The sequence below is a fragment of the Leptonychotes weddellii genome, chromosome 10 (genome assembly GCF_054177405.1).
Source record: "Leptonychotes weddellii isolate Sample4059 chromosome 10, ASM5417740v2, whole genome shotgun sequence".
NCBI classification, from domain to species: Eukaryota; Metazoa; Chordata; class Mammalia; order Carnivora; family Phocidae; genus Leptonychotes; species Leptonychotes weddellii.
In genome coordinates this window covers 44017122-44031517 of record NC_138378.1, presented here as the reverse complement: position 1 = coordinate 44031517, position 14396 = coordinate 44017122, and the positions used below count along the sequence as shown (strand labels likewise).

Sequence of the window (14396 nt, the reverse complement as noted above, 5' to 3'; positions counted from 1 at the left end):
CAACTGGGGTCCTCCCAGGATGAGCATTTGCCTGACGTAATGTTCACGCTCCTAAAAAAGGTCTGGTTTTTAAAGGCCCACGTTTGAATCTCTAATATGAACCCAACCCCCTCTAATTGCCAAAGGCATAGATATACCTCAGTGACTATAATAATTTTTTAACCCAAAGATGGAGCAAGATCAGAAAAGCATCCCCACGCTCTGCAGTAAAAAGTGAATGATACACCCAGTGAGCCATGGTAGAAAGGGTGTGAGCAGTCGCCATCATGCCACCTGTTAACTGTGTGATGTGGAACAAGACGCTTACACTTTACCTCTGAGCCTCAGTTTTCTCCTCTGTAAAATGGCTGTGTTGACCTTGGATGGTCGATATAAGGGTCAGACAAGCCTGGTGGTGATGAAGGTGGGTCTCTGTTGTGCTTGGCTGGTGGTCGTCACCAGGCCACTTGCTTTGACCTGCTCAGTCAGTGGTCGAGAGCCCTCATTTTGGGAGCCTTTCTCATCAAAGGCCCGAGCTGTGTTTCTAGATACAGCCTTCAAGGAGGAGGGTGAGGGGTGCCAGAGCTGAAAGTAAATCATTCTGTTCTCACTTGCCCCTGCTGATGATCTAGTCTCGTAAAGAAGGGAGTGTTTTACAAATAAGAGGCACAGATCAAAATGCAGTCAGCCATCTGTGCCTGCCCACCTCGGTGAAGCGGGAGGCTCCTGAGATTTTTCCTGACAAAAGTTTGACACAGCGGGCACACCTGGGTGGCTCAGTCGTTAAGCATCTGCCTTCGGTTCAGGTCATGGTACCAGGGTCCTGGGATCGAGTCCCTCATCGGGCTCCCTGCTCAGCGGGGAGCCTGCTTCTCCCTCTCCCACTCCCCCTGCTTGTGTTCCCTCTCTAGCTGTGTCTCTGTCAAATAAATAAATAAAATCTTAAATAAAAAAAAAGTTTGAGGCAGGTAAAGGCCACTCTTCATCCACTCCTGAGTTTGTGAAGCTCTCCGGAATAATAGGCCAACTACCAGGCATGGTGACCTGTGCTCTACTGAGCCCACCTGCGGTGGGAGCTGTGCATTAAAGGCAAATGCCAACAAAAGCTGCTGTCTCTGGTTATGTGGCTATTCTGTGGGGAGAGCGTCTCCTTGTGAAGCCGAGGTTGCAAAGCCATCCATGTTCTAGTCAAAGAGGGTCTGGCTCGAGCAATAGTGGTATCTCCTGGGAGTTTGTAGACATGAAGAAACTTGGGTGCCATCCCAGACCTACTGAGCCAAAATCTGCATCTTTACAAAGCTCCCTAAGTAGTTCACCCCCACAGGGAAGTATAAGCTTTATTCGAGCAGCCCCTGTTGTTCACCTCAGCACCCCCCGGCACCTAGAGCAGAGCCCGGGACACGGCAGGTGCTCAGCAAGTATTTGCTGTACACGTGTATCCGTTGGTTGCCTTCATTTTAAATTGACACCTGGCTTCCAGCACGCTCCCCTCTTTGGCTTCCTGGATTTCCCAGAAAGGGAAGACATACTTCCCTCCCTCCGGTCTCCATCACCAGCCCATCGCTCCGGGGTGCGGATGTGTTGAGGCTGTACTTCCTACCTCGGGGTTAGGATGGAGGGGCTTCCCTGTTATTTTGCTTGAGAACTACAGGGCACTCCTCAACCCATTGTCCTTTCTTGCATGTTATATCTGATATCAGCTTGTATGCCTGGTTTTCCAATCTTATTCTTTCTTTAAAAATTCCCTCCCACATTACCTTCAGTTTAAAGTCCTCTTGACCAGAACTGGTGATTTCTGGGTAACCGTGCTCTGCCCAGGCCCCCAGCTCTAGCACTTTCCTGGGCCAAGTACCCAAATCCCTTGCTAGCCTCAAGCTCACCAAGGGGGCCTCAGGGCCCATGTGAGCCTGCGGTGAGAGTCTTCTTTATTTAACCTGGTCCCCAAATTCACATGCAGCTAGGATGCCACCCAATAACTCTAAGATGACTTCATATGGAACTGTCTGAACAATGGAAAGAAGAAACCCTTCAGGTCTTCCATTTCCAGATGTTTCTGTGGCTGGAGGGAAGAGTGGTGTGGAGGAAGATCACATCTGAGCTGATGAAGTTGGTGAGGCAGAGTCCTGGGAAGAGGGTCCTGAGCCAGGGACAGACACACAGTCCCTGACTAGGATGCGACCATGACTGACCGGTACTGTCCCACCCGCAACACCAGACCCGAGGAAGAGGATATGTGTGTGGCGGTTGAGTGTTTGGATTTGGGGCTGGCTGCAGCAGCGGGCCTCCCGCAGAGTGGGAGGGAGCAGGCCAATGACTGTCCTCGGGATCCATGAACAAACCCAGCAAGACGTAATGTTGGTGTCACTACTTTGTTTCCATTTTGTATGGAAGTTGGAAATGTCTTCTATTGCCGTCCAAAAACAGTCAAAATGGGAGTTATTGGGTGCACTGGTTAATCACCATTTGTGTGGGGGGGGTTGCCGTCTATGCCTAGGTGTGGGGTGGAGAAACAGATTAGGTGACCAGCCACATTCAGAGGGAGAAGCCGAGCTCTTTCATTGCTGGACAGGCATCTTGGTGGGGAGCAGGGAGCATCCTGGGGCAGAATGCCAGGAAGCACTCGTTCTCCCCACCACGTACCACCCTTCATAGCTGGCAGTCAGCAGCCACTCACAGAATGTTCTAGCATTCTGCTTGTGGGGGGAACAAGAGGGCTGACTTCAACGTTCCCTGCTTCCTCGGCCCTCCCCCCAGGACCCCAAGGCCAACGAGGCGGGGCTGCAGCCTGCTCGGGAGAGCAGAGCCATCTGGTTTTCCTGCAGTGTGGACGGCTGCAGGCAGGCAAGCCGACACTGCCCCCGTTTGGAGTATGAGGAAATGGCCAATCGTGGCTGCACCTGAGGGGTGTGAGTCAGGAGCTGCTGTCTCGGGCAGATGCTGGTGGGTGAGGGTGTCCTGCAGTCATGGGCCATGTGGACTGGGATGGCTGTGGCAGCAGCAGCTGCCAGGCCCAGCCCTGAGCGTCATGCAACGTGGCTAATCAGAGCTTGCCGGGAAGATGATGGCAGCTCCCCACAACACTGAGTGTCACTTCAGGGACCCAGCCACAGAGTTGCAGCAATCAGCATGGACTCTGCAGGCCCATGGTCTGTTTGGGGCCAGGGCGTTGCTCGAAGCCTGGACGGGGCTGTCCACCTGAGGGTGGCAAATCACTGGCTAATCCCATGTATATACAGCTCCAACAAGAAGCTGCTTGTCACGAAGCAAAGGTTCAGTAAAGAAAATAAAACTGAACTCTCTCTCTATTGGGAGGGTCTTTCCTTGGTATGTCCCTTGCCTCCTGCAGAGATGTCAGGGACTCTAAGGCCACTGATGGACGTGCAGAGAGTCACCCCTTGGAAGCAGCCCTCCTGGCTCCCGCAGCTTGCTAAGACACCGATCTTTCATGGACATTCATTGGCCGTCCCTCTCAGTGCCCATGGGCATGGCGGAGAAAGGCGGGCTTCCCCCACACCCTGGTCTCCATCAAGGAGGAGGCAGCGTGGTTGGCCATGAGCAGCCTGCCAGGGAGCTGTGAGGAGGACTGAGCGGTGTGGGGTGAGCCGCGTGCCAGTTGGTGAGCTGCGGTGGGGCCCGTGGCCGCTGTGGCAGTGGCTCAGATCAGGGCTCCGTGTGTTCCAGAAGTGCTCTGTCGGTGCCTCATACTCCAGGTTGGCTGCTTTGGGGAAGAGCGGAGTTGTTTTCGCCCAGCCTTGGGCACTGTTGGTGCCATCGTGTCTGTGTAATAATGTTCCACATGGAGGCACATGGCAGAAAGTATGGAGTCTGTGCTCCGATGCCCGTAAATGAAGGGCATTGTCCCTGTTGCTTCCTGCTTCTCTGTGTTCCTCTTGGCCCTGCGGCATGGGTGCCAAACACTGGGCTCCAGGAGGCCAGCCCTGGGGTGTTCGCAGCACCCCACGGAGGGCCAGGGAGGCAACAGCTGCTGGTCTGCTTGCAAGCTAGCACTGCTGAGGAAGCAAAGGAATACGGTCATAAAATAGAGCAAAACAGCTGAGCCTGGTTGGAAGAAACGTTTCAAAGGCAATAATCCTGGATTTAGATCACACATTTTGGGGCCCACAGTGAGTTTTTCGAAACCTCCCTCGGAAAGGCAGGTATTTGTAATGGAAATGGTGACAGCGCGGTGGCCTCGCCTGGCTGGACAGCCAGCACCGCTGCGCGTCTGATCCACTCGGCATTGTGCAGATGAAGCCTCCCCCGCTCTCACTGCTTAAATTCAGAGGGGCCCTTTTTTATTATTATTTTCATTAACTCATCAAGATGCCACCAGCTGCAAGCCCTAGTAGTGTATGCTGCGTGAGAACCTGGGGGTTTTCCTCTGCCGTCCCAGGCCTGAGGGACATTTCCTAATCCAGACTCCCCTGCAGGTGGGGACGTGGCCCTTCCTGGCTTGCCCCCCCGCCCACAGCTCCAACCCACATTCCCCGGCTCAGCTGAGGACATGGGTGTGGCTCCCGCACCAGGTGACCTGCCCATCCACAGCTGGCTCCCGTTTCCAGGAGGGCTTCAAACCACCCGCAGGGGTCTCTGCTAACTCACCCCTTCCCTAAACCGGCGCCTCGGACTGTGCCTTGCCCTCAGCCCTGAGCTCTGGGCACTTCAGGGTCTGAGATTTGGCTTCCTCTCTGTCCCCAGCTGGTTTGCAGGTGTGCGCACATCCCAGGAGGGCCCCGAGTTCTGCTTCTCCCCTGACCCCTCAGGCAGGGGGCTCTGCCAGCAACTGAGGACTCTCCCTCTGAAGCGGCCTAGGTGTGGGGAAGGTTGCGTTCTGCCAGCGCGTGAGGCAGGGGGGTGCGTGGGGCGCCGTCCATACCCGGGATGCATCCATGCTTCTTGCTCAGGAGGTTGGACGGTCCCCGCCAGGGGACAGAAAGGGCATTCTGGTCACGTGCCTTGCTTTTTCCTGCCAGCGTGGCCAGAACTGTGCCAGGCAAGCCAGGGCCTGTCACCGTGGCGAGTGCGGGCCCACGGCTGGGCGTTCCTGCCGCCTCCTTCTGTCCCATGCCCTCTGCAGGTCTGCACCTCATACCCCAGAAACGGGCACCCCGGGAAAGGACTGGGGATACCCTGGGACAGACAAAAACAGCTGCCCCGGAGACCATTTCAGTAAAATCTACAGATGTCACCGCAGCCTCTGCTGTGTCTGGGCCTGGCGCCATTCACAGGGAGGCCCCGTTGGGAGGATCTGCGGGACCATGAACACGTTGTCGGGTTTAACGGGGGACGCAGGCTGTGAGCACAGGGAGCAGGCTGGAGCCTGTGACCTCTATTTAACAAGGCCTTCCTCTGCCTTTCTCACCTAGCTCAACGACTCAGCCAAGCAGCTCATTGAGATGGACAAGCCATGCCCAGCGGCTGCATCTGGCTGCCACGCCCCCTTGCCCTCTGACCCTGGCGCGGCATCCAGTGTGCCCCCAGGACCCACATTAAGCAGTACGGGGGCGGTCAGTGCCTTTCAGCGGCGTGTGGACAGCAAGAAGAATGCCAAGAAGCGCCACTCCTTCACCGCGCTCAGTGTGACACACAAGTCCTCCCAAGCCACAAGCCACAGGCACTCCATGGAAATCAGCGCTCCGGTCTTGATCAGCTCCAGCGATCCCCGGGCTGCAGCCAGAATCGCAGACCTGGCTCATCTGTCCTGCAGTGCTCCCGCCCAGGTAACATCCTCGGGGTGTGGACAGGGAGGCCTCTGGGAGCCCCATCCTCAGCTGTGTGTTCAGCATCCCGTCCCCAAACTTGCATGAGGAAGGCCATGGGGCAGCAGTGCCCTTTGGGGCCACCGTGACTTCCTTCTCCCTGCCTGGCCTCAGGGACCCCCTAAGCCTTGGTCTTGTCACTGCCAGAACAAACATGTGAGTGGTACTCGGTGTTCAAAGGTATCTAGGTGGTGTGTGAGGTGCTTCTCAATGGCCCATGACACAGCCTTTGAATAACATTGGCTCTTACTTGGAAAGTTCTCCTTCCTCAGTGCGCGTTCAGTGCATCAGATCGTGTCTTGCAGAAAGTCTGGGTGTAGTTTGTTTTTAGCACTAGTATATTTTTAGCATCTCTTAACACTTGCTAATCTTGTTTCCTTTCAACAAGAGCTCAGAACCGGAATGAACTTGTTTGGGACTTTGATTTTTATTTTTACAGATACCTTCTATTTCTAGACATAGCGCTGGTTCCATTCCACTAGGAAGATAAAGGAAAGGGGAGGGACCTTATTCTCAGTCCAGCAGCCAAAGGTGGCCCCAGAGCCCCCAGGCTAGTGTGTGATCCACAGCCCTCATACTATGTCCTGTAATTCGTAGGTAACAAGTCCAAGGCTCAGGCTTCCCCAGGATTCAGTGGAAGTTCTGAATGGACATTAGCAGAGCCCTCTTGCCCTTTCCTCCTGCCCCATAATGTGGGCTCCACACGTGCGCATGCAGGCTCTCATGTTCTCTCTGCCTCTTCCTTGTCCTCATCTGCTTTCAGCCCTCCTGTCCACTGCTCCTGAGTTAAGGGAACAGAGGCAAAGTTCCCAGGCTCTGCAGTCTGGGTCAACTGTAGACAGGCCCTAGCATAGGAAGGGAACAGATTTTTTTTTTTTTTAAATTTGTGCCCGACTTTGTTCCACAAGGACTTAAGTGCTGAATTAGTTTATTGCTAGAGAGGACTGGGACCCTGGGTCCCATTTTCTAGCAGTTACACTTGAAGTGAAAATTGTGGCCAGGCTCTAGACTTTCGTGAGGGTCATTGAAAAGGGTGAGAGGTCAAGCAAAGCAGTTTTCACCTATCTCCTGTCCCAAATTAACTTCATTATTGGGACACATAATAGGTGGCATAAGGGTGAGCTGCCACACGCCGTGACCTGCAGGCACCAGCATGCTGTCCACGGTCAAAAGCACCCAGAGACCAACTCCCAGCTCTGCCACCCACCGGCCGCTTTCCTGGCTTGGCACAGCTTTGCGGGCCTTGCATGTCACACTGGGACGCCCATCCTCTGGGCCACCTGAAGACCACCTGGGGCTGCTGCCATGGGCCAGGTGCAGGTCCTGGAGGTGGCCACAGTGCCGTGTCGATCCTCCTTCCTGCCATGCCAGGCACGCTGGGAGGGGACTCAGTCCCAGAGTGCTGTGCTTGGGCGGACAGACTTGGGCTTTGTGATCCTGAACCTGAAGAAATCCAGCATCATTGCAGGCATGTCTCCATCCACAAACGGGGGCCCCCACGTGCCAAGCTGACCTCAGGGGATGGGCTCCAGGCTGGCAGAGCAGGAGCGCCTGGGCTTCTTGGTGCCCGGGGCATGCGTGGAGCAATGCTGGCCCCAGCAGGTGTCCCATCAGCTCCCCCCGCCCAGACCACTCCAGACTCAATATGTGTACCCAGGCTGTGGCACAGACTGTCTTCACTGACACGGTGAACTCTTAGCCCCTGTCAGATGAACAAAGCCGGTCATCACGAGCGCAGGCCAGTTCTGCCTGCATGTGTGCAGCCCTGACCTGCATACCCACGGCTTCTCGGGCCACAGGAGCAGAGGGGTCAGGGGTCTTTCAGTCAGGGGTCCCAGCGCGTTTTCTTCTGGAGAACAAGGACAGCTGTTGTCACTGGCAGTTACTGAAGCCTGGTTGAACACTGCACGGTGCTGTCTAGGAAGTTTGTGGCAGTGGGCCTGTGGGCTCTGGAAGAGCAGCTCACTGGAGGCAGACGGGGCGGCTGGGCCCGTGTCCCTGCTCGCAGCCAGGCTTTGGGTGAGCAGCTCCAGCTGTGTCCCATCTGCAAGATGGGCTTTGATGGTGACAGGCACCTTACGTGGAGGAGATCAGATCGGAAAGGGCCACCCAGTGTGAGATGATTGTGCTGCTCTTTGTTCAATTGACTTGATTCTAAAGCCCTGTGGAGGAAGATGAACCAAACACACACACACACACACACACACACACACACACACACTGTGTGTACACAACACCAGTGAGGTGATATGCTCTGGGGGGGTGAGATGCATGGACAAGAGAGCCCCTCAGCTGAGTTGGAGCTCATCACCATCACTGACTCTTCTCGCTCTCCTTTGTGTTCCTTTCTAAAGTGGAAAGGAAGTGTGGGCCTGTGGTTTCTATAGAAATGGCTCTAAAACACAGTAGCTGTTTCCCTGCTTCTCAGACCGAATGCAGTGAGCTGCATTAAGCCTGAAGCCGCAGGGTCCCCGCAGAGCACAGTGAGGGGTGCACGCTGTCCCTGGAGTGGCATCCAGGGTGTGTGTAGTCGGTGGCTCGCTCTCACGGCCCCTGGAAGCGCTGCTCCATCCTCATCTCCTCCCCTCTACTGATCTCACCTCCCTCATCTGGGCTTCTTGGCACATCCCACCATCAGGAGAGCCAGTAGGTTGAATTATTTTCATGCACACATGAGGAAACTGAGGCCCAGAGGGTGTAAGTAATGTCTCAGTTCTGTGCTCATTTGACAGTCCGCCCTGCACCCCATCAAGACTAGCATGGACATGGGTCCAGATCATGGACGTCACTTAACCCTCAGCTTCAGCTTCCTCTTCTGTAAACATACAGGGCTGACCTCAAGGCCTGGGGCGGTGAAGAAAGAACATGGCAACCAGGCCATGCAGAGAGCGGCTGGTGCTCTGTAAAGGCTGCCCACCTCTCTCCTTCCCTTTCTCTTTTAGTCTGGGGCCTGGTGACGTGCAGGCTAGGGCAGTATCTCAGGTGGAGGGCTGGGCTCCTCCGCACACTGGCGGTGCACCTTAGGGCTGTTGCTGAACCTCTCTGAGCCAGGAGAGCTGCCATTAACAGCCAGGTGCAACACTGCCTGGTACCTCTCAACCCTAGAAATGCTCTCCCAGCTCTTCTCCCAGAGCCTCAGTTTTCTCGTCTATTCTATGGAGCACCTGTGTAGTTGCTGGGAGGGTGAAATGTGAGCCCGGGCTGGCCTCTTCTCAGTTGGCTGTTCTCTCTGCTGTCAGGGAATGAGGGAGCGAATCACCAGCCCCAGTGTGTCAGATACGACACCCAGGGCCCCGGGCCTTGTGCATTCTGGCCACTGCTCTGCTCCCAGACTCTCCCTGTGCCGTGCACTGTGCTGGCCCCTAGCGGTGCTGGAAGGCCACAGATAGATGAGGGGGTGGGTGGCACGGACGCCGCCTGCAGCCACACCTCACCTCCCGTCAAGGAAGCCGGGGCTCCATGAGCATCCCCGTAAGCCCGCATCCGCTCCTGACTGTCAGCCTCTCACTGGTCTGTCCCCAGCAACAACCAGGCCAGGCCGTGTGTGGTCCCTGGCCTCGTGCACCCACCAGGGAAATCCAAGGACCCTGCCTGGAATCCAGTGCAGTAAGTTCCAGCCTTGGCGGCATGTCACTGTCACCTGGAGGTTGGAACATCCCCCCTGCACAGCTCTGGCCCCACAACGCCGAGGTGGCTGGTCTGGGGTGGGGCCTGGGTCTGGGGCCTTGAGAGCCTCCCGGCCTGCTGTGCAGAGCGAGAAGCGCCGGTACCTCAGACACCGGCCGCTGCCCTTCCCTCACGCTCCAGGCTGCGCCACAGGCCAGGCCTAGACTTGGGCCCTGAGTCCATGTATGGTGACCAGTGTCCCATCCCACCTGGCACTGAGGGATTCCCTGGGCACAGGGGACTTAAGTGCTAAAAATGGGACAGTTTGGGCACAGCAGGACAGCTGGTCATCCCAGAACATTTCTGGGATGGTGTGCGGAGTTTTGTACAGAAATGCAATGTGGTCCTCTCTGTACGGGACCAGTGCCAGGTACCAGAGGCCCGGAAGCAGGGAAGGCCCGGTCCCTGCTCCCAGGGCAACAAGGGAGGAGATGTGAAGGGGGCATGGGGCATCGCTGCAGGACAGCGCTGTGGACCCAGCTGCCTGGTTCCTATTTGGTGTGTGTCGTGCCACCAGGGGAGGCTTTTAAAACCTTCCAGCCCCAGGGCCCATCCCATCAGCAAAACCCGAGTCAGAGAGGGAGGGCGGGCACGCTGTACTAGCCAGGCCCGTGTGCAGGGATGCTGTGTAACGGTCAGCGGGCCCTGGGAGCCACACTGGGCTCCCAGTCCAGGCGGGCTTAGGTCTGCTTCCACCTGCTGCCTCATTCTGATGCACCGGCCAGAGAGGCAGCGGTTCCCTGAGGCTTGAGGTACTTGCCTCCCCTCTCAAAGCTGAGACTTGGGCCCAGCATGCTACCACAGCAATAGGCCGGGGTGCGTCCTCCTGTGCTGGGGGGAGAGAGGGCCAGAAAAGGGTCCTGTCACCATTGGAGCTCTTTAAAGCTCTCCAGGTGGGTCAGCTGTGCAGCCAGGACACTGCGCTGGGCCCGAGGCTGGCCAACTGCACCCAGTGGGGCGGTTTTCCCTATGGCTCTGGCACTAAGAACAATTTGCATGTTTTTAAGCATTGTTTTCTAAAAGGAAGGAAAGAAGACGGCTAGGAAAAGGACAGGAAGAAACAACACAGAACTGAAGTATGCACTCTCTGGCCCTTTGCAAAAAGAGGCTTGCAGCTGAGGCTCTTTTGATGCTAGCCCTGACAGGCAGAGGAGGCCAAGAGGAAAAGAAGAGGAGAAACCTGCAGTCATGTAGGCTTAGCCCAGGCCCAGAGCAGGCGTCCTCAAGCAGAACAGGAAGAAGGTTTTGATTTTGGCCTGAAGTTCAAAGGCACTAACTCCATGTCCTTCCCTGGTCTGGAGTTTGCCAGGAGGGTGGGGAACCTGGGAGGTTCTGGAATCCATGCACCGTTCTCACCATGGAGTGTGCTTTCAGACACAGCCTTCTCATGAGGTTTCAGCACACCATGTGGGAACCCGAAGGCTCTAGAATCAGCCCCGGGATTAGTTCTGGCAGAGCTAGGGGCACGGGCATGAGGCGCAGCAAGCAGGAACCAGGAGGAAGGTGGCCAGGCGGCTGCCCCTGCCCGGCCCTGCTGTCCCTCCTGGAGGTACGCAGCCAGGCTGTGGCCACGGCGGGGCAGGCGCAAGGGAGTCGGCCCTTCTCCCTCCTGCTTGTCTTCTCTCAGTACTGCCGTTGGAGGCCTTTCTTACTCTTATTTTTTTCATTATTATTACTAGTAGTGTGTTTATTTCCTCCTGCCTTCAATCATCCAAGACCACTGTGGTTAATTCCTATTCAGGAAATGTGGGCTCCTTATGTCCAGCAAAAACTCATCGTGGGACCTTGCATAGAATGGATGGCCCCCTGCCACAGATGCTTCCTCTGGACCCCAAACAAGAGAAGGACCTAAATAACAAGCCCATAGGCCTCAGATTCCCAGACTGACCTGTGGAATAAGTATGGCAAAACTGTCCAGGGAAGGAGCGTGGCTGTCTCCTCCAAATTCCACTCATTCGTCCCTCTTCCGGGAACATGCTTCTCCCTTCTCACAGTGGACACACTCAGCTCTGCAGTCCCAATGGCTACCTCCTCCCCTGCTGCCCACCCCCAGCCGGCCAAGGCCACCAGCAGGTCCTGTGTCCCTGCTCCATGTCCTCCTTCTTGACATCCAGTAGCTTTGGATGCTGTGGGCAAGACTCCCCTCCTGAGCCTCTCCTCTCTTTGCTTCTGGGACCCTTCTCCAGGTTCTGAGCACTTCTCTTGCCCCAGCACGGGACCCTCTTCCTTCAGGTCCCACATGAACATCAGGGCTCCCCTGGCCTTTTCTTTCTGTCGTAGGCCTACCCCCAGGGTTCTCATCTAACCAACACCTGAACCCTAAACTGTCTAAACTCTGCCTGCCCACACCTTACTGAACTATCCATTCTTTCCTCCTGCTGCCTGACAGCTTCCCCTGGAGATGTACTTCATTTCAATCCATGTCTGTCCTCAAACCTCCTTCCTCTTCTTCATTCCATCTTACCCAAATCCCAAAGCTAAGACCCTGTATCTTCCCAACTCTGCTCTCCCCGTCCCCTCTGCCATCCAACCAGCTGTCAGCTCTAGTTCCCAAGCATTTCTCCCGTGTCATTAGTCAGGATGAGGCAGATCATCTTCTGTCACAAACAGCTCCTGACACCATTACAGTTGAACACAGGGAGCGTTCATCATGCGCCGCTGCCGTGGGTCAGGCGGCCCTCCTGAATGGCGTGCTCATGATGTCGGCCTCCTTCCTCTTGTAACTCTGCCATCTACAGCACATGGCCTTCAGCAGGAAGAGGGGCACAGAGGAGGCCCTTGGCATTAAACTGCCTCGGCCTTGAGACAATACTCATTGCTTCTCCTCTCAGGTTACTGAGAGAAGAACTGGCTACTCAGCCCCAACTTTCCTGCAAGGGGCCGGGGCATGTGGAGAGGTACGTGGCTATCAGCCAAGCCCAGCAGTCCTAGCCACATCCATGGCGGCCCTCTCTCCATGGCACCCACCCTGCCTTGGTTCAGGCTGCTCTGTGCCCTCACCAACACAGCATCAACTGATTCCTAACTCCCTGCTTCTGGGGTTCCCTCTGGAATCCCATCTGTAATAAGGCTGATCTTCCCACAAATGCTTCTGGAGACTCTGTGTTGCCTTAGGCTAAAGTCCAAGTTCCTTAGCTTGGCCTGCAGAGCCCTTCAGACTTAGCCCCAGGTTGTCTTTCCAGCCTCCCCCCCAGTCACTGTCCACTCCCGCACTGGCTGGCCTGACCTCGGGCTCACCCCTCACCAAGACTGCTGCCTGTGCCCCGCCTGTTTGTGCTGCCTGCTCATGACACACAGACACAGCCCTATATGGGAAATTCCTGCTCACCCTTGAAAGCAGCCATCTGAAGCGGTCACTTCCCCTCTGTAGCTTTCCGTGGCTCCAGGACACCTTTCCACCAACCAGATTCATTCCCTCATTTCCTCTGTGCCTGAAGGACTTTTTCCATACATTTATCATGGAAGGTGTGGCCTTTGTCATTTGTGTATCTGGCCACTCCCCTGAACTTCACGTCTTTCAAGGCAGGAACTGGGTATCAGTCACTTCTGTATCCTGGCACCTGGCCTGGAGCAGAGTTCATACCCATTCGATTTCTTCTAGGGCGGGCATGGGGTCTGTGTCCGCTGCACTGCGGACTGAGCCGTCTTGCACACTTAACAACGTGATGCCAGAAATGCCCCAGGGCCTCCCAACTGTTAATGGCTCCCTGAGGGCTGCAGAGAGGGGACAGCTGCAAGGTGACAAGCTGAGGGGCTCCCGGGGGTACATGGTCAGCCGAGCCTCAGATGGCCTGCCCTGCTCACATTTGCACCCTTATGAATTATTTCTCCCTGCCATTTGGAGAGGTCAGAGGGTCAGCTCAGTTCCTCATGAATAATGAAGCAGCACTCAACATGTCTCCTTTCTGCTGGAGGAGGGAGGATTATCAGAGGAGAGGACAAAGAGGAGGCTATTCAGGCTGACTCCAATTTTTAAAATCCAATTATTTGCTTATAGAGATCATTGGATCAGATTAAGAGGTGATTACTTACACTTTAGAACCATTCCCTCATAAACCAAACAAGAAACCAAGTGAATGGCTGAAGTCAGCAGCAGACCGCCCGAGGAACGTCCGTGGGTTCGTGCAGCTCTGGGGTGCCCTGTACCGGCCAGTGGGAGCCAGGTTATGCTACAGTGACAAGCAGCCCCACACCCTCAGAGGCTTCCTTCTCACCCACTCTGCGTGACCACCTCGGGCAGCCCAGGGCTCTGACCCACAGCGCCCTCTTCCCGGACACCAGCAGACAGTCACCCCTGCTCATTTATACATCACCTGCAGAGCTGTGTAGTTGTGACAGAGATTGTATGACTCACAACGCCTAAGATATTTATTTTCTGGCCTTGTACGGAAAACGCTTGCTGACCTCTGGTCTGGATTGTCTTGTCACTGTGGCAGGGGCCCCTCTCTCCTTGCAGGGGGTGGGGAGACGGCATCTGCCTGTGAGGAGGAGCGGAGGATAGCCCCCATGACACCACTGCCCCAGAACCTCCACATCTGTTGGCAGACGTTGACGTGGAGCCTAGGAAGCTTGAGAGGCAGACTGCCATCCACAGAAAATGACAACGACCTTGAAGCCCCGAAGCTGACGTTCTGGGGCTAATGCTGTTGGACTGCCTGCCAGCACATGCGGGCTCTGGGGGGCCAAGTGCTCCCCAGCCGGCTCTGTCTGTGCAGGGCCAGGATCTCACGCAGGTGCACCCCGTCCAGCCAGGAACAGGCGCCTTCCCCAGACCCCGAGTGTTTCTCAGCGTCAGCCGGATGGCTTACAAATCAACGTCTCATAAGCAAACAGAAACCCCAGAGATTAGGAAAATGCCCTTTGAAATCCACGGACGGGGAAGCATTTGAAATTGAGCAGGGACAACATCAGAAGGGAACACCCCTCGAGTGTCTTCCTGCATCTGAGAAGTCATTAGGAGAACTCTACTTGGAAGCCTCCACGGCATCTTTA

At 55.7% G+C, this 14396-nt stretch overlaps 1 protein-coding gene across 1 annotated transcript in view; it reads left to right on the top strand.

The window, feature by feature from the left end:
- SH3RF3 (SH3 domain containing ring finger 3) overlaps window positions 1-14396 on the top strand; it is a 319279-nt gene that overhangs the window by 229217 nt on the left and 75666 nt on the right. The window contains exon 5 of the mRNA XM_081832297.1: window positions 5346-5699. Within this exon, the coding sequence (XP_081688423.1) occupies window positions 5346-5699 (354 nt within the window). The remainder of the gene's footprint in view (window positions 1-5345; window positions 5700-14396) is intronic.